Consider the following 27,670-nt stretch of genomic DNA (forward strand, 5'->3'; position numbering starts at 1 on the left):
ACCATGTCTCCATGATGCCAATAAGATTGTAGCCCTGCAGGCGTGCGCATGTCTAACTCCTCTTGTTTATTCCCCATGCTACGTGTGTTTGCATAGAGGCATTTAAGTCGGTTCCCCGATGAAGCTGACTTACTGGCTGGAGTTCCTCTCTGTTGCTCTTCAGGTGCTCTCCTGCTGACCTGTGGTCCTCTCCAGGCTCTGGACATCTGTTGCTGGCACTGGCATCAAACTGGTAGGGGTGGGATGGGTTGAGGTTCCCCTCCCCCAGCAACTTTAGTTTAAGATTGTTTGCTTTAGAAAGGATTGTTCTGTTTGGTGTGTAATAAAGGGACTGTGTCAACTTGTGGGATGGGTTGAGGTTCCCCTCCCCCAGCAACTTTAGTTTAAGATTGTTTGCTTTAGAAAGGATTGTTCTGTTTGGTGTGTAATAAAGGGACTGTGTCAACTTGATTTATTTATTTTTAAAAGAAGATTCTCTTAAATATCCACACAGCTAGGATTATTCTTCCATCTGCTTTTTTTTTCTGCTGACTTTCATGCTTCTAAGAAGGAAGTGTGTATGGCACAAGTTTGCAGGATTTTTGAAGCGTGGCTGTCTGAAACGTTGGTATGAAATCTTGTGCAAGTTACTAAACAGCATTGCTTTTTGTAAAGGATTTCTGTCACAAGTTACGATTTTGGGATCAACTCTCTTTGCAGCCTGACTTTTCTGGATAGAGGCAGATGATGTGAATAGGACAGCAAACCTTGCAGAGTGCCATTTCTGCCTGTTTCAGGTGGGGAGTCCTATTATGTTCACCTGACAGCTAGCTCAAAGCATAGCAATTCCTGTTTATAATGTTTTGGAAAAACAAATGTGAGGTACAATGAATTCATCTGGTTTTCAAGTTTACTTTTAACCATGCTACTGAAACAGTCTGCATTTTCTTAATTCTTCTACTTATATAATCATAGGGTGAAAAGGAGAAAAAAAAAAAGCGAAAGTGTGAGATCATTATGAAGCCTTTAGGTACAGTACAAGGTTTACAGATCTCTTTCTTCTCCCAGAGGATGCCAGCCCCTATCAGACTGCGAGAGTTGATCCGGACCATCCGGACAGCAAGAACCCAAGCAGAAGAGCGTGAGATGATCCAAAAGGAATGTGCTGCTATCCGGTCATCCTTCCGAGAGGAAGATAACACATACCGATGCAGAAATGTGGCAAAGCTGCTGTATATGCACATGCTGGGATACCCTGCACATTTTGGACAGGTAGGTCAGAGTTCAGTGATTGCTGTGCTATGTGCATATGCCAGTCTGCTTTGTGTGTTTTGGGCACATTGACTTGTTCAGAGCATTCCTAGCTGCACTTCTGCTGTCTGCTCTTTGGGATGTTTTGAGGTCCGTCTTCACATATGTTCTGAACTACATTAGTTAGTTTTGACTTTGTTAGTGAGATCTACTGTTTGAAGACTTATATATTTTGTTATGAAACTTAGGGTTAATCTGCTTTTGCCAGACTGTCTGCTCCTCACCACCCATGTTTCTGCAGAGCAGTAGTTATTAAACCACAGTCCAGTACATATGGATATTTCTATATGGGTTCAAAACGGCACTTTGGAGTTCTGTGTCTGATGGAAAATACCAGATGCTTCAAAGGAGGTTCTATACCCTTTTCCTTCTAAAGCAATCTATTCTAGGCAGATAAGAGCTGGTCTGTTCCCAGCAATGAGAAACTGGTGTTCCTTATCCCCATCTTAGTGAGGTGACTTGGAGAAAGCTCGTATGAGTTTTCCATCTCTTGGCTTATTTTTGACATGCTATTTTTGACACAAGTGGATTGTGGAAAAGGGAGACAGGAAGATGGGAGTTCTTGATATACAAGATGCTCTTCAAGTTGAGCTTTGCTTAGTCGTTGGGGCATAGTCTGTTTTACTTAGAAGTCAGTAAATGTCCTGTTAGTAGTAATGTAACCTAGGCCTCCCATAAAGCTAAATAAAAAGTCAGTTAAATTGTTGTATCCCTTAAAGTAGCTTCATCTCTTGGGAGTCTGTCCGTTCATGATTGGATTTACCAATCCTGACATGTCTCACTGAAACAGTAAACTCCAAACCACTGAAATCTAATTCCAAATAGTCTTAGTATTAGGGAGTGAGTCTGGGCTATGCTATTGCATATAAAGGGCATCATCTTACTTCTAGATCATTGGATTCTTCTCACAGGATAATGAGTTGTTGCATAAGAGCAAGTGAATTTGTGTATGATCCTGTTCTTAACACTTCACGTAGCCAGGCTCCCTGGTCCAAGAGAGAAACTTCCTGTCACGAAAATTAAGGCTAAGTATCTAAGAGCTGCAAGAAGTATGAAAAGTGTTACAGATAAGTGTCATCTAGAATTTCTACATTTGACCTGTGTTAGGAGCATGTTTAAATTTTATTGGGATTATTTTATCTTGTTACTCAAGTATTTAATGCCATATATGGAAGATTAGACCAGATATCTAATAATTTTTCAGTTTCTGCTTTGGTCAGTAATGGTAAATTACCTCTTCACTCTCAGTGGAAGAAGGATAAAATAAAAATTCAATATCTATTATTGCTGGAATTGCTACATCTCAGACAGAAGCATCTATGCTGACTATTTTGGGAACAGAGTACTTCATTCGATGGCCTTGGTTCTCATGTAGTTTATTAGCTGCGCTTTCAGGAAGGTATAGGGCCCGAGGCTAAGAAGGGATTTTAACAAATATTCTCCAAGTGAGTAAGTTGCGGACCTTTTCATGTCCTCAATGCTTATAACTGGAAGGAGTCTTTCAAAGTGCTAATGTTGTATAGGTGGAGTACAGTTTGTGTGAGTTGGGGACCTGCTGAAGACACATGCTGTTCCAGCAGTGGAGTCTTGTAGGTAGACAGTTCCAGCATTGTAGACAGGAAGTTTCTGAGAGTGACAGGATAAATACGCAGGAAATAGTTTTGGTGAAAAACAGAAGAGAGGCAGTGTTAGACAGTCTCTCTTAAAGATGTAAGCAGACATCTGGCTTCAGCTAACAGTGAAGATGGGGTAACCCATAATAAAAGAGAATTTAGAGAAGGTGTCAGAAGTAGTGGATGGTTGTTCTACTTCTTTCCAAGCCAGGGATCCTCAACTTTGACCCAGGATATCTTGTACAGAAATATGAGCATGAGCACCATATTTAGCCATGCTGAGGTGCACTGGATGGCAGGCTGTCTCTTGAACGTGTGCAAAGGCCATTTGTGCAAGTTTAGATGGTGTCAGGCAGCCTGGGCAAATGGTCAAATAACTTTATTATTATTGTCATTATTTCTACTCGCAAAAAAATTCCAGATGGAAGAGTGACTATGTCGGTAAAAGCTTGGGTAAGTTGTAGTCTGGCTATATGCCTGTATCATATCCGGCTTTACTAATGTATCTGTTACAGTACTGATGTAGCAGATTTTAATTGTTCCTTTGAATGAAAACGATATAATGGTATCAAGATTTCTTCCACTAATTAGACCTAGTAAGAGCTTCAGCTGATCATGTTTCTCAGTATTGCTGTGCATGAAGCTAGTTTGCATGTATTTGTATACAAGTGAAACAAGAACTCATCAGCCTTTCACTTTCAAATTCAAAAGTACTAGAAATATATCTTATAGTATCTGTTGCAGTCATTAGTTTCCTTCTGCTTTTTCTTAGTCGTTTGTCTTCTGCCTTTGTCAGCTCCTACACTGTAGCTTACATGTCATCAATTCTACATTGCATTTTTGCAGAGTGTTGTATAAGAAAGTACCCTGTAAACTTGGGGAAGAAAGTTGGTTCAGAGGTGCGTTATTCTCTTACAGAAAGCACTGGAAAGATAAGAGGTCGATACCTAGTGTTTTGTACCTTATTCCTGGTTGATCTTGCCCATTTGTGCAAGTTCAGTTACCCTTGTGGATGACTGATCTTATTGTTCAGAGGTGTTTCTTTATTCTAGATTTTCAGCCCCTTTAAACCTAGCAAACTGAACTCACTTTCTTTCAAGCTTTTTCTTACCAGTTTGTTACCCTGCACTAGCTGGGTGTTCATATGTGACAGCTTCTTGCACAGTTGAATTGTATGTTCTGATGCCATGCAGTTGTGAGAACTTGTCAGTGGCTAGGCCATAGCACTTAATTTCTCTGGCACTTCAACTTTAATTTTCTTATCAGTATTCTGTGCAACTTTACCCTCCTGATGTGTGTGTGCTTCTTGCATCTCACCTGTGTCTGTTGCCCTGCTCAAGCTTCCCTATAGTTAGGGACCATGAAAAACTTTTCATGATGCCCTGTATTTTTGCCTGTGCATGCCCCCTTTACTTCCTTTAAAATGGATCTTTTGCAAGCTTTGTCTGACCCCTCCTTAAACCCATTGTGCATGCTTACTTGCTGCCCCAGCTAATTTGTAAAACAGACTTACGGGACGTGTTTGTGAGGGATAGGTCTCTTACCTGTTTTGAGAAGCCATTTCTGCTACTTCCTGTCTGGAAAGTAGAGATTGATTATACCTGATTAGTTATCTGTTAGAAAAAAATATTGTAGTGCGTAGTAATGTCAGAATATCTCTGTGGTTGATGTCTTTTTTTGCAGTAAGAAAGCATTAAGTTTAAAAATTAGCAATTAAATTCTTAATCCGCTGAGTGCAAGTGGCAGGTATGCATGTTGTCTTAGGGAACTCCTTTATGCTATTGAACACAGTTGACCTTTCTACATGGTGAAAGGGAAGCTTGTAGTGGTTACAATGCATATGATTTTAGTCAAACTTCAGGTGTTTAAATAGGGATTACAGAGCAGCACGAAGACTTACCTATCTGTGACTGTATCTAAGGTTTACCTAGCTGGCAAGTTAGTTACACATGGTAATAAAAAACCTGGTTTTGACAACTTAACTTACAGAGCATTGATCCTCGCTCTGGTAGGTAGATGGACCCATTTAAGCCTGATTCAGAAGTTTCCGGTGCATATCAAACATGACGCATGATCTAGATTTCCAGATCTTTGCTATTTTGTTTTTAATGATGGATCTCTTGTTTTTATAAATATGTTATCTTTTGCTTTTGTGATCTGACATAAACGCACATATCTGGTATATCTGAGGTCATGGAAGGCCAATAGTGTCTAGCTACTTCAAGATGCAGGAGCTGCTAATGGCTTTCCTGCTAGCTTGCTGGGAGCTTTGGGCAGGTCATTTAATCTTTCTTTGTTTTCCATATCACCAAAGCGGGAATAAAATATACTTTTTAAAATGCATTCTGAGAGACTTAAATGAGTAAACATCAAAATTCAAACTGTTTCTCCTCTAGCTAAGAAGTAGTTTAAGCTAATTCTGTCTTTTTTTTTTTTCTTCTTTTTTCCTTTTTTTTTTTTTCCAGTTGGAGTGCCTCAAGCTCATTGCCTCTCAGAAATTCACAGACAAGCGCATTGGGTATTTAGGTGCCATGTTGCTGCTGGATGAGAGACAGGATGTCCATCTTCTTATGACCAATTGCATCAAGAAGTAAGGGTACCACCTCTCTCTCCATCAACACATGCTTTGAGGTTTCAGGATCTGAAAGTACACTCCTGACAGTGATATTTTGAGTACTTTAGGTTTTTTCCCGTGTTTTAGAAAACTGGTATCTTCAATTTGTTGTATGCTGTTGACCGTACAAGACTGTTCTAGTATTGTACTGTATTGGATGATCCTGTCTAGCTTCCTTAGAGGGAAGAGAATATCAAATTGCATTGGTCCTGAAGAGGTATATGTGGCAAACAACACTTCATGTAACTACTGTTACAAATGGTAGTACGTGTTTCTGGAGGTCGTGTTAAGATAAATAAAATCAGGAACATAAAATGACCACAGTAAGCTGCTCAGCCAGTGCAGAAGACCTCTAATTGTTGTAAAGAACTCTCTTCCATTTCTGTAGATCAGTTATCTTCCAGCATGCAGTAGGAAAGAGCCAGGCGAGCAGTAATGCAGCTTCAATAAAGGTGCATGCATGCACCTTTAAAATATGATTAAATCAGGATGTTTTTATAACACTGTTAAAACTTTGTAGACTGGACTGGCCATAGTATGTAAGTGTCATGTATATTGCTGCAGCCATGTTGTCCTGTGTTTGTTTACTTGACTTCTGCTGACGAGCTCTGAAGAGTCATCTGACTTAAAGGATCAAGGCTGTGTATCCTGCTTTCTTTTTAAGGTTGGCCTAACAGTCCTGATGAATGGTTTTCCTTGGAAGCAAGGCAGCAACTTGGGATGTGCTGTCTGCTTGGCGTCTTGCTGAAATCAGACAAGAGGGGATAGGAAATAATCTCTTTTTTTTTTTGCTTTTTTTCTCTCAGCAAAATGCTGTTAAACTGGGACTGTTTTACATTATAGTTTAGTAGATGATGATTGGTGTATTTCCAATAACACTCCTTTTCAAGATGGATGGAAGCAGGAGCGGAATAACTGGGTTCTAGTTGATTTATCCAAATGCCTGCTTGGTTGTGTGTGGTGTGTCTGTTTTTATTATTATTTACTTTTAGAACATAAGCCTCCCAGATATTAGCAAGTAAAGTATTGATCTTCAGTTAGACTGTGGCCTCAAAGTGCTTGGAAAGAAACTTGATAAAACTGCAGGGCTGAGGATCTGCTAACTTTGGACCTAGTATCCAGGAGAGAAGAGACATTTGGCTAAAGATTTTTCATTGAAATGTCATACCTGTGAGGCTCCTCCATCAGAACCAGGCTACTAGGTTAACACCACTTTTGATTGTTTATGCTAAAATGAATTTGTGTGATAAGGGTGTAGTGAGTTTGAACTGGAAATGGGTCAGACTGAAGCTGAGCAAAACTGGTGCATTGTTTATTGCTTTCTCCTTTGGCTTCTGTATCTACCACTTTGTCTTGCTTTTATCTAGACATAAAGGGTATTTGATTTATGACATTGTCTTTCATTATTTTATAGCAAGACCTAGATTTTTGATACAAAAAAAAAGCGAGCGCCCTTATGAAGCACATACTTGCTATACACACAGCTTTATATAGCTGCCAAAAATTTGTTAAAGGAAGGAAACAAAAACCCACCCATTTAGTGGCATGTGCTGTCTGTTACTTCATCTGCATGTCGCCATAGCTGCTTGATGTTACAACCAGAATACTGCCTCTTGCTTTTCTGCACGTTGTGCGCATTTGGTTACGTACCACTCGTTTCCCCTGCTCCCCCATCATGCAGTCCCCAGTTCCCCTTGCCTCACAAACCAGGAACCATATTTTTTACTTTCTTCAGCATTGAATCCTGGACACTGTGGTGACATGAGTACCAAATAGCCTGATGGATAAGTAGTGTAGAAATCAGTTTTAAAGGCTGTTGGGATTGCCATGTGGAAGCTATATTGTCTTGTACTTAGTGAGACATTGGTAGCTGGCCTCATGAATAGTATCTGCTGTTAGGTGGTTTAACTTCTTACTGACTGCTTTTTGCAACTTCCTTAGGCATATGAATAGTTAGGATTGCTAATCAAAATTCCTGTATGGATTATTTTCAGGGTGTGCAAGTGGTAGGGTTTGTGGTTTTTATTCAGGATAGAGGATATTTTTACATAGATTTTTATATACTGTTTGGTTTGTAAATGCAGAAGCTAAAGCCTGTCCTAGAACGTGTTTAAACTGGGACAACCCACAGAGTCATTGCAGGACTGTACTTCATGTTAGGTTCTTTTCTGCATGCAAGTTCCAAAACACAACGTTTTGTCTTTACTTTAGAAGTTTAATGGAGTTATGTGTGGTCTTCCCTCTTCTCAGCTCAATCCCTAGATACCCACCTGATAGTTTTAACCAAGTATTTTATCTTTATAATTGAGGATTCTAGGCAGAAGTAGTAGCAAACCCTGTGGTACATGCACTGAAAGCTGCTATTGCTTCTAAGTCATGCTCCCAAATAGCTGAGAATCTGCGGAATTCTTCTGGGACGTGTGTGCAGCTGATTAGATGACTGTAGATATAGATGCCTTTTCTTGTGTGTTCAGGTTCTTTGTGTGCATGCTGATTGGCTTTTTTTTGTTCTTTTACAGTGACCTTAATCACAGCACGCAATATGTGCAGGGGCTGGCACTCTGCACTCTTGGCTGCATGGGCTCCTCAGAAATGTGCAGAGACCTTGCAGGAGAGGTGGAAAAGCTCCTCAAAACTTCCAACTCCTATCTTAGGAAGAAGGTACTTCAGGGAACTCTTGCATACTTTGTTATGGATTAAAACTCAAGATTGATCCGATACCATGCTAATATCTGGAATACTAGATGGCTTGGATCACACTGGCTGAGTATTTTCCCAGTGTGCAAGATGGATAGAGCTCAAAACTCCCTGTCTATCTGTAACCTCTAAAAGACAAGCCTCTAACAGGTGAGGCAGTTGTTTCTATTTTGATACTCTCTACCTTAAGGTTATTGATGGTAATGTGAACACCTGCCTGTTCACAGACATTAACCCCAAACTTCTAGTCATCAGTTTTATTTCTGTTTCTCAGATAAGTCCAGAGAAACTTTGATCATTAACAGTGCAGGCTGATATCTGAAGATTTGAACCTATTTGATCTCTTCTGTGGATGGTGATGACAGTAGTATGTGAGATAGAAAGGTTAAGGGCTTGAAACAGGCAAACAATTATAAACTGTCTCGTTTCCATAGCAAGTGTGCCATAGCATCTGCAAAGTGTAATCGCCCTTGTTCTTTTAAGTTTATTTTGTTGTTAAGTCTTGGGGAGGGTGGGAAGCAGTAAGATTTAGGAAGAGATGCATTGTTACTTCTTTGTCTAGTGCTGGATCTAGAGAGAGATTGGAGAGAAAGCAGTGCTAAGAGGTATTGCTGTATTCTGGGAAGAGGCCTTTAGTGCACTTGATTCTCAAGCAGCTGCAAAGAATAGTGTCTCCTGTTGCTTCTGCACCCTAGAAGAATTTTTTTGCAGTATACTTTTGTTTTTCATAGGACCCATCACCTGCAGGAGGAAGTTATTTTCTGGGGAAGGAGATGATATTCAAGAGAGAGAAAATGTATCGTCATTACAGTATGTACTAACAGAGCTGTTTTTCCTGTACAGGCAGCATTGTGCGCTGTTCATGTTATTAGAAAGGTGCCTGAACTCATGGAGATGTTCCTGCCAGCCACCAAAAACTTGCTGAATGAGAAGAACCATGGTAATATCCGAGACTCTACTTAGCAAGTCTATGCCATTCTTTATGGGATGGTGCACTTGCTACCTAAGCTTTTTGTTTGGAAGGAACTTTTGAGGTGTATTTGTATGATTTGTTTCTTCCCATTTCTATGCAGTGAAAACCAATGTCATTCAGAAGGAAGGGATGTGTATGACTGCTAGTCAGCAGGACTTTTACATGGTATAGGTGACAAAAGGAATTCTTTCACTGTTTTTTGATACACTTCAGAGTGGTTAGAGTGGGAAAGTGTGTGATTTTTATCCAATACACTGCCTAAAGGGACTCTAAAGTGCACTTTTTAGGGTTTTTTTTTTGTCTTCTGTTAGCATAGCACTATAGGATTCTCTGACATCATTTTAGCAGGCATTCCCAGGGCTGAGATACCTACATCACTGTCAGGAAAGAGTCTTTCTTCAGTGCTGTTTTTCATCAGAACTACATCATAAAGCAGATTCTCACTTTCATAGTCTTTTGTGAGATTATTCTATTTTAATGCATTTCCTTGCACAAGCGCTTCTAGAAAATAATTTGAAGAGAAATACTAATATTAACACCTTGACTAGTTTGTATCAAGCCTAGTGCTCACTTCCCAAATTCTTAGTCCTGTGGCACATCTGCAATGAGCATGTGCCCTAAGAAAATAGGTGGGTGTCCTAGGAGTTCTACAGTAGACTTTTGCAGTGGTGAAAACCCATTACAGGGAGAAGTTCTGTCTCAAGACAGGGTAGTTGTAACTGCCAACAGTACTAACGGGCCACAGTAGCTTCCTGAGACTCTATTGTTTCCTTTTTTTTTTTTTTTTTTTTGCTGCATGTGTTGTGTAAACCTTTGAGGTACAGGACAGTTTGCATGTGGAATATAGTTCGTGTCTGTGCAGCTAGTTTATCTTGATTTAAAACTTGATGATCAGAACGTTTAGACCAGGCACTGCTTCAAATAGGCAATGGTCTGTAAGACTCTTTGTCAGTAAGTGATGCCTACATGATCCAGCTTGGTAGCATGAGATCCTCTGTGTTTGTCTTATGCAACCTTGAAAGGCTGAGAGCTGTTCTGTTCCCTCTTTAAAGATGGGAATGCTCCTTTTCAGGCAGAGAATTGAGTCTAGGTACACCTGAATTCAAGAACCAGATCATCCATTCTGCTTTCCTCATCCTTAAAAATCAGCATCTCCTTTCCAGCAGTCTTAGCCCTGGGCTTTGTGTTGAGCTTTCTCTGAAGCAGAATATGTATGAAACCCCTTTAGCAGCCTCTTGGGAGGTTCGGTGATAAGTAAGCAGTGTTAGCTTTAAGAAAGCTGTGACACAAGCTTTATAGGTAGATATTTATGTACTTCAAACCAGATTTTGGATAGAACCTGCAGTAGGTCAGAAAGCTGCATAGCTTGTGGAATATAAATGTCATCTTCTCTGTAGAAAACATTGCTTATTAAGCAGGCTTCTAGTCTCTTTCTGAGTCAGGAGCTCTCCAGTACGGACTTAACAGCTACAGAAAATGAGTAACTGAAAAAGTTAGCATCTGAGAAGGATTGCTGTGTTACAGCCGGATGCAGATGTAAAATAATGCTCGTTGTTGATGTTTCATGCTTTAAAAGGCTATATCTCATTAACAAGTTATCTAGCATTGACATCTAGTTAAATGGTTTGTAACTGACATGCCTCTTCTAACTGTTTTCAGAAACACTTTGACTGGGTTTCATTAAGGCAGGGCACACAGCAGCTGGCTGCCAATGCACAGACACCGGCTTGACCAAGCAGTCTACTATAGTCTTTCTGTAGACTGAGTTCTGAGACCTTCTGAGGAAGGCCAAATTCAGGTCACATAAGGTTGGCTAGGGTACCCAAATCAGAAGAGAAAATCAGGAAGTGTGAGGAATCCAACACCTATAATGCAGTTAATACATAATGTCCTTCTAGAGTCTTATATTTGCATAGAATCATAGAATGGTTTGGAAGGGACCTTAAAGATCATCTAGTCCAACTATGCCTGTTACCATCTGACTGTATATTTAGTGTGCAAGGTTCTGCAGACAAAGTCCAATTTCTCTCCTCCTTTGGCCTTTAGTTGCAGCTTTAAGACATGAGAACATCACTATCTGTTTTCCCTTGGGCACAGCTGCAAGTGCAAATGTAGCTTGGGGGAGATATGTTGGATTCAAGAAGAATATTTTTTTTTTAATGATTTCCTGTTGTTTCCTTATGATCTTTGTCACATGTCTGGAGCCAATGAAATTATGTTAAACGTAGATACTTTTTTCCCCCTCACCTTTAGGTGTTCTTCACACATCAGTTGTCCTCCTCACAGAGATGTGTGAAAGGAGCCCAGACATGCTTGCACACTTTAGAAAGGTAAGTGTGAACCGATAATATTGCAGAGTTAGTATTCATGGTTTTGTTTGTGGTGGGTTGGGTTTTTTGGATGTTTTTGGTTTTGGTTTTTTTATTTTACCAATGCGTCCTCTCCCTAGTGAAAGCAATGTGCACATCTTTTAATGAAATCCTTGCAACTATTGGGTGAAGAATTTAACAATACTGTCTGCTTGTTATCAAATTTTTTTTTTAAAAAATCATTAAATTTGGGAATTTTTGTGTATCTAGCCCTAATCCCCTTCAATAAGTTGGTATGTTATAAAACATCAGTCTTAAGACTGTGCAGTATGCTAAAGTTAGATTTAAAGTGTTCCCTTTGTTCCCTTAGGGTTTTTTCCCACTCTTTGTAGCTAATTGCATAGTGACATTGGAATAACAAATGTATTAAATTATAAACATAAAGAGACAAAGATGAAAAACTGAGGCTTATACCAACATGCCTTAACCACAGCCATACAATTTCATAAACTTGGGTCAAAAATACCAATGGAAGTTCTAGTTCTGTAGATAACCTCATCTCTGGTGCATGCTATATTACACCATTTTCCATTTTAACTTAAGGGTTTGAGAGTCAATGTCACTCTTCTTCCTCTGGTTAGGAATGTTTGCTTCTCCTCTCCTCCCCCTCCCCCCAGCACAAACTTCCTTATGCTGTTTGCTATAATTTACTGTGCAGTATTATTGTCATATGAAAGACTACCAATAGAAGGGCATCTGAAAATTGCATTGATTATGTCATTCTGACTTCTTGGTCAAAGAAGAAATTGAACAAACCTGGTAGAACAGAACTGGCCGTTTGCTCCTCTGGAAAGTCTTAAAGGTGCTTATTTATTTGTGTGCCCAGTTTACTGTTCTTCCTTGGCTTGTTTGTATCATTAGGGATTTCAAAGAGTACATCTTTCGATGCATCTTAGCATTTTGGCATGAATCTTCCCTTGCCCTGATTGTATATATCAAAGCAGGAATGGAAAAAAAAAAATCCTGCTACTAATTGCTCAGTTAAGATGATAGTTGTGGGAAAAGAGAGAAGAGCTGAGTCCACAATATTTAGGTATTAGGTACATTCTTTTCTAGCTACCTCTTGTTGTTTATGCTGTAAATGGTATAACATTGATCTGTCCCTAATGCCTGCTTCGTCTGTTTTGTCCCTTTTGTCTGTTTGGAATCCTGCTGTGTGTTAGAATGAAAAGGTAAGAGTTAATTCTTCTAGATGGTGCATGCTTGCATTGAATGTGTAGATCTTCGTCTCTTGTGAGGTAGTGCTTCTTAATGCCACATTTGTGATTGATGCCACATGCTTAGATCAATTGTACTTGTCTAATGCTTTTCGTGTGCTGGTCTTGTCTTGTCACTAAATCTCTGTACCCATGGCAGCCCTGAATCTCAGTTGTGGCCTTCTCCAAACATGAACCTGCTTTCCTCAAGCGCTGTCTCATTTGAGCAATACTTGAGGGAATTCTTTTGTACCTATGCAAACTGTAGCCCTGGGCTTTCCTTCTTATCACAAACTGGGCTTTGTGTTTTGCCTAAATCATGGGGCAACTGTGGGTATTTCCCAAAAGGGAGCAGGAGGGACAGTTACTTCGCCACATGTAAGTGGGCTTACTGTGCTGCAAAGAGCTACTGAGTACAGCTGCATTGCTGATATTTTTCATGGGTGTAGTTTGACTATAGAAGATTAGGGGGGTGGCCCTCAACCGATCTCCATGGCTGTAATGTTTCCCTTTGTTTGTCCTGTCCTCAGTCCTGATAACTCTTGCATGTTAGAAGGCAAAGAAAATGTTAATCAGGGTTCCAGGAATGCTCCAGCAGGTCACTCCACTTGTCTGCTACTCTATCTTGAGGGAAGATGTTGCAGCATCCTTTGGTTTCCTCTTTAAGGCAGATAATAGGAAATTTATGGTTCCTTTTGTTTGTGTGTTTTATGAAATGCACGTTTTTCAGAGGAGTATATAATTCCTGAAGAGCGAAGGTAGGAATAAAAAGAGATGATGGGGGAACTTGGTTGGTTTTCTTCTTGCACTGTACCACAAGTGTACAGGACTTTAGTCTGAAAAACGTTGCCCATTTAGTATGTCCATGTGCAACTGTGGTGCTCTGTAAGTCACATTGTGCTTTTGGCACTTTCTACTACTACCTGTCCTGAATCTGAAGCACCATGTTAATTTGATGTTGTCAGAAGTGGCAACTTTACTATAAGCAATCTCTGATCTGGTAAAAAATTTAGTGTGCATGCAATCCCTGACTCATAGTACGCATACATGAATGCAGGAGCCAGCCCATCTCAAGAACAGGAAAACTTGTTAAGTCTTAAGGATGAATCGTTGGGAAGGGTTTTGTAGAGGACATTTTGATAAACTGTAATTCTCATGCGTGGAGTTGAGAGAAAGAATGATGCTGTCCTGGTGCTAGCCATGCTTCAGGAATGAAAAATCCACTTAGTGCAGCCACCGTAACACCTCTGTCTAGTTTGTCACCTCATCTCCAGCCAGTGTCTGGATTATTTTAATAATACCAGCACTGAGAGGGATAGAAGAACCTTTCTATGGAAGGAATAAAGCTTGTAGAGATCTACATCTCTACGTCATCCACCAGGAGTGGTTTTTTTCTTACAGTTCCATGAAAATTAGTCCAGTTTCTGTCTTTCAACCTTAAGATTTTTCATAGGATGTGTTGGAAATGAGCTTCCATTTCATCCCTGAGACTGTTTTGTTACTCATAGCTACTATGAAGGTTTTTGGAGATAAATAGTAAGTTTGTTATAGCTTGTGTGCTTTAATGATTGGCTTATTTACCATGTTCTGCCCTAAACTGATTGCTTGCTCGGCATGTGTGAGATACTACGGAGAAATTCTATTGTGGTTGCTCAGAGCTGCCCTGACAAATGAAGTGCATCACTAGAGATCCCTAAGATGGAGGGAGTTGAACCAAACGTTTGCAAATAGGTAGCGTTTCTTCAAAGAGGAATCTGAACTGCTTCTGAAAGTTTTTTAGCCTGCATAGTTGGAAAGAAACTTTAAAATATGAGCAGTGTAAGTTGATATGATTTTGTGCTCCCAAATCTGGCATAGTAGCAGTGCTTCCATCAGTTTCTCTGCTATTATGCAGAATCCTTCTAACAGCAGTGAAGCAAAGAATTTGGTCAGTTTAGTGTTGCTGCTCCTGCCGAGAAGTTTGGGATGAAAAGGAGGAGAATAGACTCTGGAGCTACTTGCAGGGAAGTAGTAGTCTAACAATAGAGCTCTGAGGGAAGACTGGAGGGAAATCCATTCTCTGCCGTGTTTGGAAACTCTTGGAGGGGAAGCAGATCACAAAGCTTTTCTTTCTAGAAGCTAAGTTGGATGGAATGTCAAACTTAAAGGAATTATTAATAATTTACTCTTAATCATAGCAGTACAGTACTTGAAAAGATCAAAACTCTTGGCTATGCCTGGTGCTTCCATGGAGATCGAGGCTAAAAATGAGTCAGGAACTAATGTAAAGGCCCCAAGCGAAGTCCTGGAATTATACCATTTTAATAGTCCCAGCACATCCCCTTTTCATGAAGAGAAGAATTTAAGTTGGTATTTCCTCTCAGGTCTCAACTGCCAAGCTCTGATAGATTTAGTACTTTAAAGATACAATATGGTGCTCAGGTCCCAGCTTAACTGTTTCTAATTGTGCCCTAGCTAAGCTGTAGGTATTCATATGACATCAGCTCTAGATATGGAGGTGGAAGAATCCATAGACTGACTTGCTTTCAAATACAAGATTTGTTCTTGGACCTGTACTTCAAAGCTGGTGGGGAGGGGGGAAGGAACAACACCCTAATAGGACAACTCTCTTCTTCACAGCTTGTTCCCCAATTAGTTCGTATTCTGAAGAACCTTATCATGTCTGGATATTCACCAGAGCATGATGTGTCTGGGATCAGTGACCCCTTTTTGCAGGTAAGAGCTGATGCAAGCAATGATTGATACCTTTAATTCTAGTACTGTGTTTTGAAATGTAGATATGATGAGGTGGTTACCTGAGGGCAGCTGTGTTGATTTTAGGACTTTGTGTCTCTGTTAAAGCTGATTGTGCAATGCTGTTCATCTATCTTAGTGAAAAACACCTGCCTTAGTTTAAACAGCAGTTGTAGTACCTTATCATATTATGTGCAGTTGTGACAAAAGGGAGAAGCAGCAACATATGTTGGTCTTGCAAAGCTGTGCCTAGTGGGTAGTGGGGGTACTCTTAACAATTCTGGCTAGTGGGAAGAAAATGAGCACAGCATAAGCCTGTTCTTGTTGGTAAAGGTCTTATTAAGGATAAGCGTTGTGCTTAGAAATGGAAATCAGCAGCTTGTTTTGCTTCTTTGCCACTCCTCAGGAAATGTACTGGCCATTTCATGGCCCCCATGTAAAACACTGCCATTCAATGAGATTTTCTTTGCCTTATTTTTTCAAATAGGTACGAATCCTGCGGTTACTAAGAATTCTAGGGCGAAATGATGATGATTCTAGTGAAGCAATGAATGATATACTTGCACAGGTGAGGTCTGCAAGGTTGATGAGCAGCTGAAACTTTCTCTTTTGGTTTCTTAATAATTTGGATACGGCAGCACTGGTGAGGATGCAGCTGGTTGCTATGCTGGGTTGAATTTTGCTGCAAGAGACACATGTTCATAGGTGTGATGTTTGTTTGCTAGAGATTGGTTAGTTTCACTGCCTGTTCTGCAGAACAGCACAAAGGGGATCTGTTTTGGATGCGTTGGAGTTGCTTATTTTGTTTCTTTTCTCCAGGTTGCCACTAATACAGAAACAAGTAAAAATGTGGGAAATGCCATTCTCTATGAAACTGTGCTGACTATTATGGACATAAAATCTGAGAGTGGACTGAGAGTAAGTTGCGTTTGCTATGGCCTTTTCTTTTTTTTTTTTCCCTAGACTTGTATTTGAGTAATTCGTGTAGAGGACACAAAGCAAAGTTGTTTCACCCAAACATAGCTCTGCAGTTGGCTCTAAATAAGACTGTAGCCTCTTCAGAAAGTGGTGGTTGTGTTTTTTTAAAAATAACAAAAATAAAGCAAAACTTCCTGCAGATTGTGTTCCCTTGGGTGCAGGAGAGAGCCTGTGCTGTGTTTGTCTTAGTTTTTCCTCTGCTTAGTCAGCTTCTAGAGTTCTTCATGTTATGCTTTTGGCCAAGAACCGCAATAGTAGCTTTGACACATTGCCTTTAAAATCATCTTGAAACAATGAAGATGACCAGCAGCCTTTTTTGATCACTGACTTTCCGTAACTTTCCCCTCTTTCTGCAGGTGTTAGCCATTAACATCCTAGGCCGTTTCTTATTAAACAACGACAAAAATATTAGGTAAGTTGTAGGAAGTGTGTTTTGGCAACACACAGTTTAAAAATGTGTGAGAAGCAATTACACAAAGATTATGCTGAAGTAGAGCTTTCCAGGAGACCATATTGGGAAGTACTCTTGTTGGGGTTAGTATGACTGTCTAGCTTTCTTCTTTCTTGGTGCATTCTTTTCTCTGTGAAAATCTTAACTGTGGCCCTGCCCTTCTTAGTTGATGAGTCGGGTGTATGATCTAATTCTTAACATGTGATTTCATGTGTTTTTCCCAATAACCTGTGAATCTCCTGTCTTGTCCCAGCTGGTCTGTGGTGACATTCAGATCAGAGTTGGCATTGGATATCTGACAAATCGGGCAAAGACTGTTGTTTTTCTGATTGTGTGCTGTTGGCAACAAGGAAGTTGTGCTTTGGTCACTATGAATCTGAACATGGAATTGCTGCAACTGCTAGAATTAAGTCCGATCTCTAGGCATTTTGATTGCAAATCATGGTATAGGTGGAAGACTCTAGCCTTGGGAATTGCAACTCATGCTAGTTTGAGTATATGATCTGTGGAGGTCTAATCTTTAATTGCCTTGTCTTCTCAAAATCTTCATGAAGACTGGACAACTAACACGAGCCCAGGAATTGGGACAGGTGCTTGTCTGGGCAGCAGGATGTTGTTAGGCATGTTACAGTTCAGTATGGTAACTCACCTTTGAAGGTAGGCCAGGCAGTCCCCTGGAAGATTACCATTAGTTACTGAGTACAAGAAAACCCTGTTCTCTTGCAAAATAAGACTAAGTTTTGGGGGGTGTGAGTGTCTGTGCATAGAAATTAAATGCCTACTGTGAACTATTTATTACCTTATGTCCTTTTCCCAGATACGTAGCTTTGACATCATTATTGAAAACTGTGCAGACAGACCATAATGCAGTACAGCGGCATAGAAGCACGATTGTGGACTGCCTGAAGGATCTGGATGTCTCCATTAAAAGGTAATTGAAATATCAATGAAATAGACTCTCAAGGTTGACAGCCTATGGAAAGTGAGCAGGGCATAGGGGAAAATGACAATCTTGGGGAACTGTAAGTGAGACTAGTATTAATGCATGGTATGGTTCATACTTCAAAGAAGGTAATGAAGATGTGCAGCCACCTTATTCGGGAAGCTGCTTTTACATTTTATGCATCTTGGATTGGAAAAAAAGATTTTTCTGTTTGCCTGAATTTTTCCCAAATGGAGTCAATGGAGATCAGGTTGTGTGCTCACAACAAGATGGAAAGCCTCCGTAAAAGTATGATCCTGATCAAAGCCACTCTGACATGCTCTGTATTGCTTTTCTTTCCCAGATGAACAGGCAGTTCCAGGTTGTCTTGAAGCAGTGTTAAGCCGTTGAAATAATGTATTCTAGTTTAAATTTGGTTAGGCAGCAGTAGAATTCAGACTTGATTGTTCAAATAATGTGCTTACAAACCATGTCCTATTACGCATTCTTGGTGTTCATTTGTCATTTAAACAGTGGTATGTTGCTACTTCTCTGGGCGATGGGAGAGCTTGCAACCTTACTTCTCACTACAGGAAGACTTTTTTCTGATACTCAGCCTGAACTTCTTCCTCTGTTACTTCAGTTACATTCCTTTTACTCATGATAGTGACTTTCTCCTGTTTGTCGGATACTCATAGATACTCTTGAATTGTTTGATCTCACTTTTCCCCAACCTATATGGAATACTGCTCTTCTAAATTGAGTCTTTCAGCCTGTCGGTTGCCTGCTCTTTCTTTCAGAACTCTCTTCCTTGTCGTTATTCTTTCTATAACTGATGGTCTGAGCTCAGTGCAGCATACGACATGTCAGTGATGGGGACAGTTGCATCCCTGTTGCTTCTTGTGGAATCTGTCTGCTGCAGGCCAAAATTTCATTGAGCTCTCGTCCATCATGAATATACTTTCAAAATTGCTCAACCTCTTTTTTTTCCATGTTGTCAAACTGATTAGATATATCACAGATACTCATTCTGATAGGCATTCTTCAAATTTATGCCCATCTTTGAATCAGATCTAGATTTTTAACAGCACTGCTCCGTCTAATATGTACAGAATAGGAATTAAATTGGATCTGTCTCACTTCTGAAACTTAGTTTTAACTATTATGTAATGGGCATCATGTAATCTATTTTTACAGTTGCAATCTATCCCAAAACACAAATTTGTATCTTACATGCTGAGCAAGTCAAGCTGCTGTTGCTGTTTGGTGCCAGAGCCAGCATGAGGCTAGGTTGTGGAATAGCAAAGCCCCATCTATGTTTTGGATGGAAGGCAACAAAAGCATTTTATCAGTGCCTGCTAGGAAAACATAGGTATGCTACAAACGACAGAGCTTCATGTCTGAGTGCTGTTGGAGGATGAAGCCTTTGAGTGATCCATCAGCAGAGCATGATGTTGCCATGCTGACACTCGTGCTGCTGACAATGCACTGTCTTCATTGAAGCAATATATTGACTGGATGTCAGAGTCCCCAGTTTCAAGGGGGGAGTAGCAAGTTTCAAGGGCTGGGCCTTGAGGGAAAGACATGATACCTGGTTTTGGCTGTCTGAAGCGTGGCCTGTTCTCATCATCTTTTAACCGTTGCAGTGCATCTTTGGTCCATGTAGTGTAATTCAGAATGGCTTTGCCATTTAATTCAAGTCTTTTTGTCTGTCTGTGTAATATGGTCAAACTATATGATTAGGAACTTTGTGACAGAAATGAGCCGTGTAATATGATTGAAGGTAAGCGATATGTGTTGAGATAAATGCCTGGTATTAAGCTTGTAGAGTATCTCTGTGCACCTGCAGTATTGATACGTCTGCTATAATGTGACTGAAAAGTTAAACATACACATGGAAAACTTGTAGGATTAGGGGTAAGAAGTTGGAAACTAATTGGAGTATAGGTCTTCAACCAGCCACAGATATAGGTGATAAAAGGTAACAATTTAGTTACGTATTTCCACCCTAATTCTGAACACCTCTGTGTTTTCTAGGTCCCTGGGTATTAGTTGGGTAAAAAGCAAAAGAACACATTTACAGTTCACAGTTCTGTAGAAATCCTTCTTATTACAATAATAACTAGGGAGATGTTGAGAAGCAGTGCTGTCTAGATGTTTGCAGATTCTTGAGAACAAATAGCTTGTGCCCAATACCATTGGATTGGGTAATGTGCCTGGTCCAAGTTGTTGATGTTTCATGAACATTGGGAAAATACTAAGCGATCAGAAAAAATAACTGTGTCCATGCAGTGGTGGGTTGGCAAGCTTGACACTGGAGCAAGACAGAATCAGTGGGACTGCTCATGGGTTTGCTGCCAGTAAATACATGAAAGGATGACAGCATAACTCATGCATCTCAACATTATGATTTTAATGAAAATTGCTGGAATTAAACACACATTGAAGTCTGATCTATTTGAAGAAAGTATGTATTACAAAATAGACTTTAGGCCGTTTGGCCTAATTTTGGAACATAATCTGTTACACAACAAGCAGTACAAAATCACTGTACACATGAAGCAGTTCAGCAACTATCCAGATGATTTCAAAAGATAACTGGAGCGGGGAAGGAAGTTTTTGATATGCTATGAGGATCTTTCTTGTGTTCTAATAGGCTATCTCAGTGACAGGCAGAGAATAAAGTTCCTGATAGTATGAAGAGGGCACAACTTGGAGGTTTGGGTTCTGGATTATACCAAATGATCAGTTTTAACAAATAGTCAGGGTTGTTTAGTAAGGCTGTTTTAATGCGTTTTAACATAACTAATTGCCAATGTTGTACAGAAATCAATCACATTTGAAGATAGTATACTGTCTTCATTCAAAAAATGTCAGAAGAATGGGAGAGCTGTGCTAGAATCAACTACAGGAGCTTCGAGTAGAAGGACTGAGGACTAGCCTCTGACCTCTTGATATATACAACAAGGAATAGCAAAGAGCCAGTGCTCTGTCTAGTTGTGGTGTCAACTTGTGGGGGGGAGGAATGGGCTCTGAAAAGAGCACTAGGGTAATTTTGGGTTCTAGAAATCTTATGTAATCTGTCTGATAGGATACAATAAAGTTTATCAGTTAATATTTTAAATCTCTACTGTATTTGAATCTCTAATATGGAGATTGAAACAGGTCTCTTCTCGATCCCTGAAGCTGGAGAAAGCATGTTGTAGCATGGATTATTTACTGCAGTTGTGTGTCAGAAATGACCAGCATGCGATTACAAATACTTGGACAGTCAGACCTTAACGCTGATGGACGCTGGTTGCTGAAAGATATTTCTCGCCTTTAGGACATCTGGATAGATGTTTCTAGAACATCCCACACCCCCTTAGTTTTTTGGGTGGGTGGGTATTTATTGTCTGCCCATAAACAGGAAAATACTGGTACATTTAATGTGTCAGGCTGTTCTCGCAGGATTAATAAATATTGCTCTCTTCTTTATTAAAAGGCAAGTGCATTTGAGTAGCTAGACTTGGGGGGGGGGGGTTAACTTCCCTAGGTGAAGACACTTTATTGGTTTTCTGTCTTTTGCCCTAGGCGTGCAATGGAACTGAGTTTTGCTCTTGTTAATGGGAACAATGTCCGTGGAATGATGAAGGAGTTGCTGTATTTCCTAGATTCCTGTGAACCAGAGTTCAAGGCAGACTGTGCATCTGGAATATTTCTTGCAGCTGAAAAGTATGGGGTCAATTTACTTGCTATTAATTTTTTGTACATCCTCGAAATGATGAGCATTTTGTGTGTTGTTCCTTCCCCCCTCCTCATGCTGTTGATCATCTCTTCTCCATTTGCTGATCTGTGTGTGGTTTGTCAGTTTAACCCACTAGTGTGTCCCATATGGATAGTCCTCATATCACTAAACCAGTCTAGTATATTGATTTCTGCTGCACTTTGGAACAGGTATTGTGCTGACATCTTGGCCCTTCCTCCTCTCCACACACAGAGATTGTCTCTGGTTAGTTGTACAAGTGAGATGATCTCATTACTGTTGAGCCATTCTAATCAGCAGCCTGACTTTGAACTATTGTATGTGCAAGGTATATGACTGTGCTATGTTATAGACTTGTATTCAGGTTTCCGATGTCAGCATTAATACGAAAAAGTCAAAGAATGTGAAGTGTGTGGTGTTTTGTTTTGTGGGGATTTTTTGTGTGTGTGTTTTGTTGGTGTCCCGCCCTCAGAAACAGTGGGCCAGGAATTAACTGGATGGGGAGGTTCTGATGATGATGGGTTTCTTGCTGATGTTGAAGGCTAGCGGTTATTGCTCTAACTTGTTTTCTTAATTTTGTCAGATACGCTCCTTCCAAACGCTGGCACATAGACACAATTATGAGAGTCTTAACAACGGTAAGTGAGATTGCCTCACATAAAAAAAATTTTAATTCTGTAGGAAGTTACTCATCATCAAGTTGGAGATGGCTATAAAGGCTGGCAGATAACAAATGCTACAATACACAGAGGACGTGTACTGACATGGTAGTGACCCAAGGCAGCCAGTCAGAATTATGTAAACTCAGTAAATATGACTGAGTGGTTTTTTAGAAGAAATGTATGATTTCAGAAACACACAAGAATACAGTGTGTAGCAGAGTTTTTCTATTACAGTAATCACATTAGCTTCTAAGTTAGGACAGCTCTTGTGCTGTCTGTGATTCCAATATACAGTGCTTTCAGGGGAGAGTAAACACAGCCTTAAGTGACTTGAAAAGAAAAAGGGGGTGAAACAATTTCTTGGAATTATTCCAAGTTGAGTTTATCAAAGCTTTTTTAATGAAACTGTATCAACAGCTTTCTAGTTCCTCTTCTTTGGGTTTAATTATTACTCTTTACCTACATGAGTTTCTTTATAAACATCACAGCTGAGGTGGAACTGGAGGAGTGTTTTGGCAAACAAGAGGGAAGAGATCTTGATAACTCGGGTAGGCAGTGTGTTCCCTGAGGCAAAGGAGTGGGAAGAGACTTATTTTATCAGTATGAGTGTTCAAATTTGAGAAGTTCATCAAGAAGCGAGTCTGGCTTGTGTGCTATTTTGCCACCCTGAAACAGAGAAAAGTAGGTTCCTCTGAACGGAGAATTGATTTCCATTAGAAGGTTGGCTGCGAGAATTGCTCTCAGATTACTTCCTTCAATAAAGTAACTTCCTTCTCTTGGCTGCTAGCGAAACCATTTATAAAGCTGTATTCATGAGACTACCTACTGCAGACTCTTACAGATAAACATCCTTTTCAGTTTAGCAGACTTATGAGAACTAACACTGGCATCAGCCATCTTTGGCTAGGTAGATTCTCACTTAGTTGACCTAATTGGGCTCACTTATCTTCTTTTTGCATGCTCTGCTCTCAGTGCCAGAGGAGTGCCTAAACAGAACAGGTTTTGAACAGTATACATCTTCCCTTCAGTGCCAAAGCTGTGTGATTGTGTATTGCCCCAGATACTTTCCTGGCCTTAAAGTGGGCTTTTCCCTCTGAGCTCTGTGTTCCTATCGTCTAACCAAACAGTGATAATACAGGCAAGTTCCTGGGTCCTGTGCTTGTTTGGCAGAGTCTGGCTTTGAGCAAGCAATTGAATAAGCTGCGTTCTGCCCCCAGGGTGTCTTTGACTTAAAACCGTCCATTTAGCAGCAGTTTTCTGTGTTGCTTTTTGTTCCTTCTGTAACACAGGCTTCTTATGTCCACACACCATCCTCTTGACAATTTCAGGATATCTATAGTATGGATTTCTCTGGGTATAGTTGAGTTCATTGGGAAAATGTACTGTCCTGTACTTCCACCCATCTGAGCCTGCTCAAAATCAACCATAAAGTACTTGGGGATGAGGAGGTTGATTTTTATTTTCATGCACATCAGGTGGCTTTGTGAAGGATATCAGCAGATGCTGGGTGTTACTGAGAAGTCAGATAGTGAAACCTAAAAACTTTTATTTGTCTCATGCATACACAATTGTTCTTGCAGGCAGGAAGTTATGTTCGTGATGATGCTGTTCCCAATCTGATTCAGCTAATAACTAATAGTGTGGAGATGCATGCCTACACTGTGCAGAGACTCTACAAAGCCATCCTTGGTGATTACTCCCAGGTAATACTGAACGTGACCAGCCGGCTTCAGTTTCCTTGTTGTACTGCAATAAGCATGTTTACTAAGCATCTCAAGGTAAGTCAACATCACACTGTCTGGCTCCAAGGGACAGATTGCAGAGGAGGCATGTCTCCTATAAGTTCATGTTCTTTTTATTTTCTCTAATTATCTTATGGAATTCTTGAGTTAATCAAATCTTCCTGTTTCTTCTGCTGTGGAGAACTTCCTTGGCTTGGAAGAAGGGCTAAACTTGCTCCGGGAAATGGTGATGGTTTAATTTGTCATACAGGCATCCATTTATCTCTGAGGCATCTGATTTTTCTTCTTCTAACAGCAGCCCCTGGTGCAAGTGGCCTCTTGGTGCATAGGAGAGTATGGAGATCTTCTGGTGTCTGGTCAGTGTGAAGAGGAGGAACCAATACAGGTATAGCTTGAGAATGAACAACAGCTGTGTACCTGGCTGAGGCTGGAGTTGCTTGATGCTGGCTATGTGAGGGGAATGCTTGCAACAGTTACTTAGCACTAGTGTCTGTGATGGACCCTGCTACTTCCCTTGCTACAGGCATGGGCTGCGTGAACACTCATGGTAAGGAGTGCAGCTACAGTTGGCAGAGCGGTGTGGTTTCAGTGCTAGCTTGCAGGGTATTTGCTAGGGTCTTAACTGTGTATTTTGGTGATAAACCTGCTCTTCGATATGTAGAACAGGAACTGTATTTTAAAACTAATATCATAAGATATCCACCTAGTTGAATCTGTCTCGTACATTCTGAACGTACGCTACAGGCTCACAAAGTTGCGGAGGCGGTACGACATGGCCATTAAGCAAGAGACAGGTTTTTACAGTATGCCCTGGAAGGCTTGCTGCAAAGCTTTCTGTCTCAGCCTAATCTTTCTATACCTTTTCAGGTAACAGAGGATGAAGTTCTTGATATTTTAGAAAGCGTCCTGATATCTAATATGTCTGCATCTGTTACACGAGGCTATGCTCTCACTGCCATCATGAAGCTTTCCACAAGGTTCACCTGCACTGTTAAGTGAGTTCTCCTTGATGTTATACTGCACAGGGCTTTGTTGCAAATGTGCTGGCATCAATTGTCTTTAGTAATATTCCTTGGACATGTTCTGCTTCCATGGTTTACAAGAGTTGTCTTGCTATTTGTTGGCTTTTACAGTCCTGCTTTGCTTGCAGGGTAGAAGACTTCCACTGCTTGGTACTGTTTTCTCTGTGGATGTCCTCTGCTGTATAGGGACTTAATGTATAGGGACTTAATGTATAGGGACTTAATGTATAGGGACTTAATGTATGGTGCTGTTGCTTGAAAACTCCTTTATGGGAAAGATAAGTCCTTACTTTCAGTGGACTGTTCTTTCCAGTTCCTTTTTTGGATGATGGAGAAAAATAGTCTTGCTTCCTCTTGATGGCTTCTCGGTGTGGGTAGTTGAGCTTTCTTATGATATACCTTGTGGTGATATATTAATCACCTGCTGATTCTGTTGTGAAGGGGCAGTTTAAGAATGGGTGTTGCATAGATACTCCGGGAAGACAGCAGTGACTACTGTTTTAAATGAGTTGTACAGGACACCTGTTGAGCAGAGGCCAGATAGTGTCTTCTGGATGACACATGCTAATCCTTTGCTTATTGCTGCTAATTCCATGGTGTGGGTTTTTCTTTGTTTCCCCCCCTGCCCCCACACAGTCGCATTAAGAAGGTAGTTTCCATTTATGGCAGCAGCATTGATGTGGAGCTACAGCAGAGGGCAGTGGAATATAATGCGCTTTTCAAGAAATATGATCACATGAGGTAAGTGCTGATGAGTTTTGGTGTTTGAAAAGGATCATTATAATCTACTCTGATCTCCTGTGTACAACACTTTGTGCTTTGAGAGCTTTGGTGATTTTAGTAGGCTTACAGAGGAACTAGAATCCCTCCCTCATCTATAGGGTTAGTGAGTGTTTTAAAACTTAACATGTCCTGGGGGATTGATTGTGATCAGAGACTTTCTCTGCCAAAACATTTGCCCTGCTTTGAGCTTGAACTTGACTAATTTTTACTTCTAGGTGTTGAATCTTAAATTTGCTAGCTGAGTAGGTGTCTGCAGGTAGGTTTTACCATGCTGGCGTTACCACAGTCATTAGGTTCAAACTGATTTTAAAATGTCTTTGCAATAAACATGCAGAGATCCATTGACCTGTCCTCCTAAGCTGTACTCTGAACTTGAGGTAATTCTACCAACTGTTAATAGTTTTCAGTTTTTCGGAACATCTTTTTAATTTACTGTATCTTCATGTAGAATCTATTTAAAATCTCAAATTGTGCATGCAAAGGCATACTATTTCACTGCACCACTCAGCATCCCTGTTTTACAATTCGTGAGCGTGTTAACCTCCTTACACCTTATCATTGAGAGATCCCTAATCATCATTGCTTTGCTCAAGTGATTGTTTCTTTATGCGAAAGTTAAAATCTTGCTTTGTTGCAATAATTGAAGCTGTAATTCCTTGCAGAATAGTCATTAATCTGCTATGTGCAATAGTTAATTGTTGATACATAGGAGCACCACAGATTCTATTCAGTGAGGATCGTAAGATTGGAGGAGATCTTCTGAGGATTAACTTCATCCACCCTTGAAAACTTTCCATAAGATTCCATTGGCTGGAGGAGCATCCATTTAGAGTCTAGATGAGAGGACGGAGAGAAAATGGGCGCCACTGGACTAAATATTGCCTATGTTTGTAGGGGCCTCCAAACCTTGTTTTAAAGACTCTTGCAATCACTTTTTTTCCATAGGTACCATTCTATTCACTATGCGTAGGACACAACATTCTTGTGATTTCCTCTTTTCTCTCCTCCCGTGGGATGCATGCAGCAACTCAAATTGTTCTTGGAAAAGTCATGTTAATGAGCTAGGGCATGTGAGCTGCCTAGGACTTCACATGAAGCCTTATGAATGAGTTGAGAAAAATCTAGCATGAGAGGCTTTTGATCTGAGTTGACCATTGCAAGCAACAGTGTCTGGCGATCAACTGGCTTTTGATCAGATGGCAGTGTGTGCTATCCATAGTTTTGGGAAGCGTTGCACTTCAGAAAAACATATGTGAACTTCATTCTGTTTTACAAGAGAGCATCTGTATACTTTTTTTCCCCCAGTCTATTCTGTTGTTCATTATAGTGTAAAGATCAATGTTTAATAGTTTCTGCTCATTAAGACTTTGTTCGTGGTCAAAAGTGTGGGCCATTGTTGGGTTTATTGGCACTGGAACACTTTTTCAGCCCGAAAGATTTGTAGACAGTGTGGCTTACCCCTATTACATGCAGCGCTTTGTCGCTTGATCTGCAAGGGTAATGGCTTTCTCGTATTACAGACTAGTTCTCCCTATACAGGTTTTCCTATTTTTTGTTTTAATGTCAGGATTCTGGATCCTATGCCTCTTCTTCAGTCTCTGTATCTTTTCAGAAGGGTACTCTCAAGGGCTGAACTTAATCTCTTTGGAAACTTAATTTGGCTAAATGAGAGCATGGTGATTTGCTTTTCCAACTTTGTCACCTGTTCTAAGTTGTTAACCCTTCTGCAAAGAGAAGTCAAATGAGCTGACTCTCTGACTCAACTGCATATGGAACAGAGCAGTCAAGTGTTCCATGTCTGCAGCTAATCCACCATTGCTCAATTGTTTAATCTTTGTCTTGGGTTTGTTATTCTAGCCCCACAGTAGAAACGGTGTCAA

At 40.3% G+C, this 27,670-nt stretch overlaps 1 protein-coding gene across 1 annotated transcript in view; it reads left to right on the forward strand.

Annotated features, from left to right (window-relative positions):
• The first annotated feature begins 1,049 nt into the window (after positions 1–1,049).
• LOC104083661 (AP-1 complex subunit gamma-1-like) overlaps positions 1,050–27,670 on the forward strand; it is a 33,288-nt gene continuing 6,667 nt past the window's right edge. The window contains 17 exon segments of the mRNA XM_009587212.1: positions 1,050–1,251; positions 5,369–5,493; positions 8,037–8,178; positions 9,058–9,154; positions 11,441–11,517; positions 12,720–12,728; positions 15,372–15,467; positions 15,973–16,053; positions 16,305–16,403; positions 16,820–16,875; positions 17,732–17,845; positions 21,410–21,550; positions 22,165–22,219; positions 23,824–23,946; positions 24,281–24,370; positions 24,853–24,980; positions 25,644–25,748. Coding sequence (XP_009585507.1) covers positions 1,051–1,251; positions 5,369–5,493; positions 8,037–8,178; positions 9,058–9,154; positions 11,441–11,517; positions 12,720–12,728; positions 15,372–15,467; positions 15,973–16,053; positions 16,305–16,403; positions 16,820–16,875; positions 17,732–17,845; positions 21,410–21,550; positions 22,165–22,219; positions 23,824–23,946; positions 24,281–24,370; positions 24,853–24,980; positions 25,644–25,748 — 1,739 coding nt within the window. The 5' untranslated portion in view covers position 1,050.

Source organism: Fulmarus glacialis, unplaced genomic scaffold, assembly GCF_000690835.1.
Source record: "Fulmarus glacialis isolate BGI_N327 unplaced genomic scaffold, ASM69083v1 scaffold27020, whole genome shotgun sequence".
In the NCBI taxonomy this organism is placed as follows: domain Eukaryota; kingdom Metazoa; phylum Chordata; class Aves; order Procellariiformes; family Procellariidae; genus Fulmarus; species Fulmarus glacialis.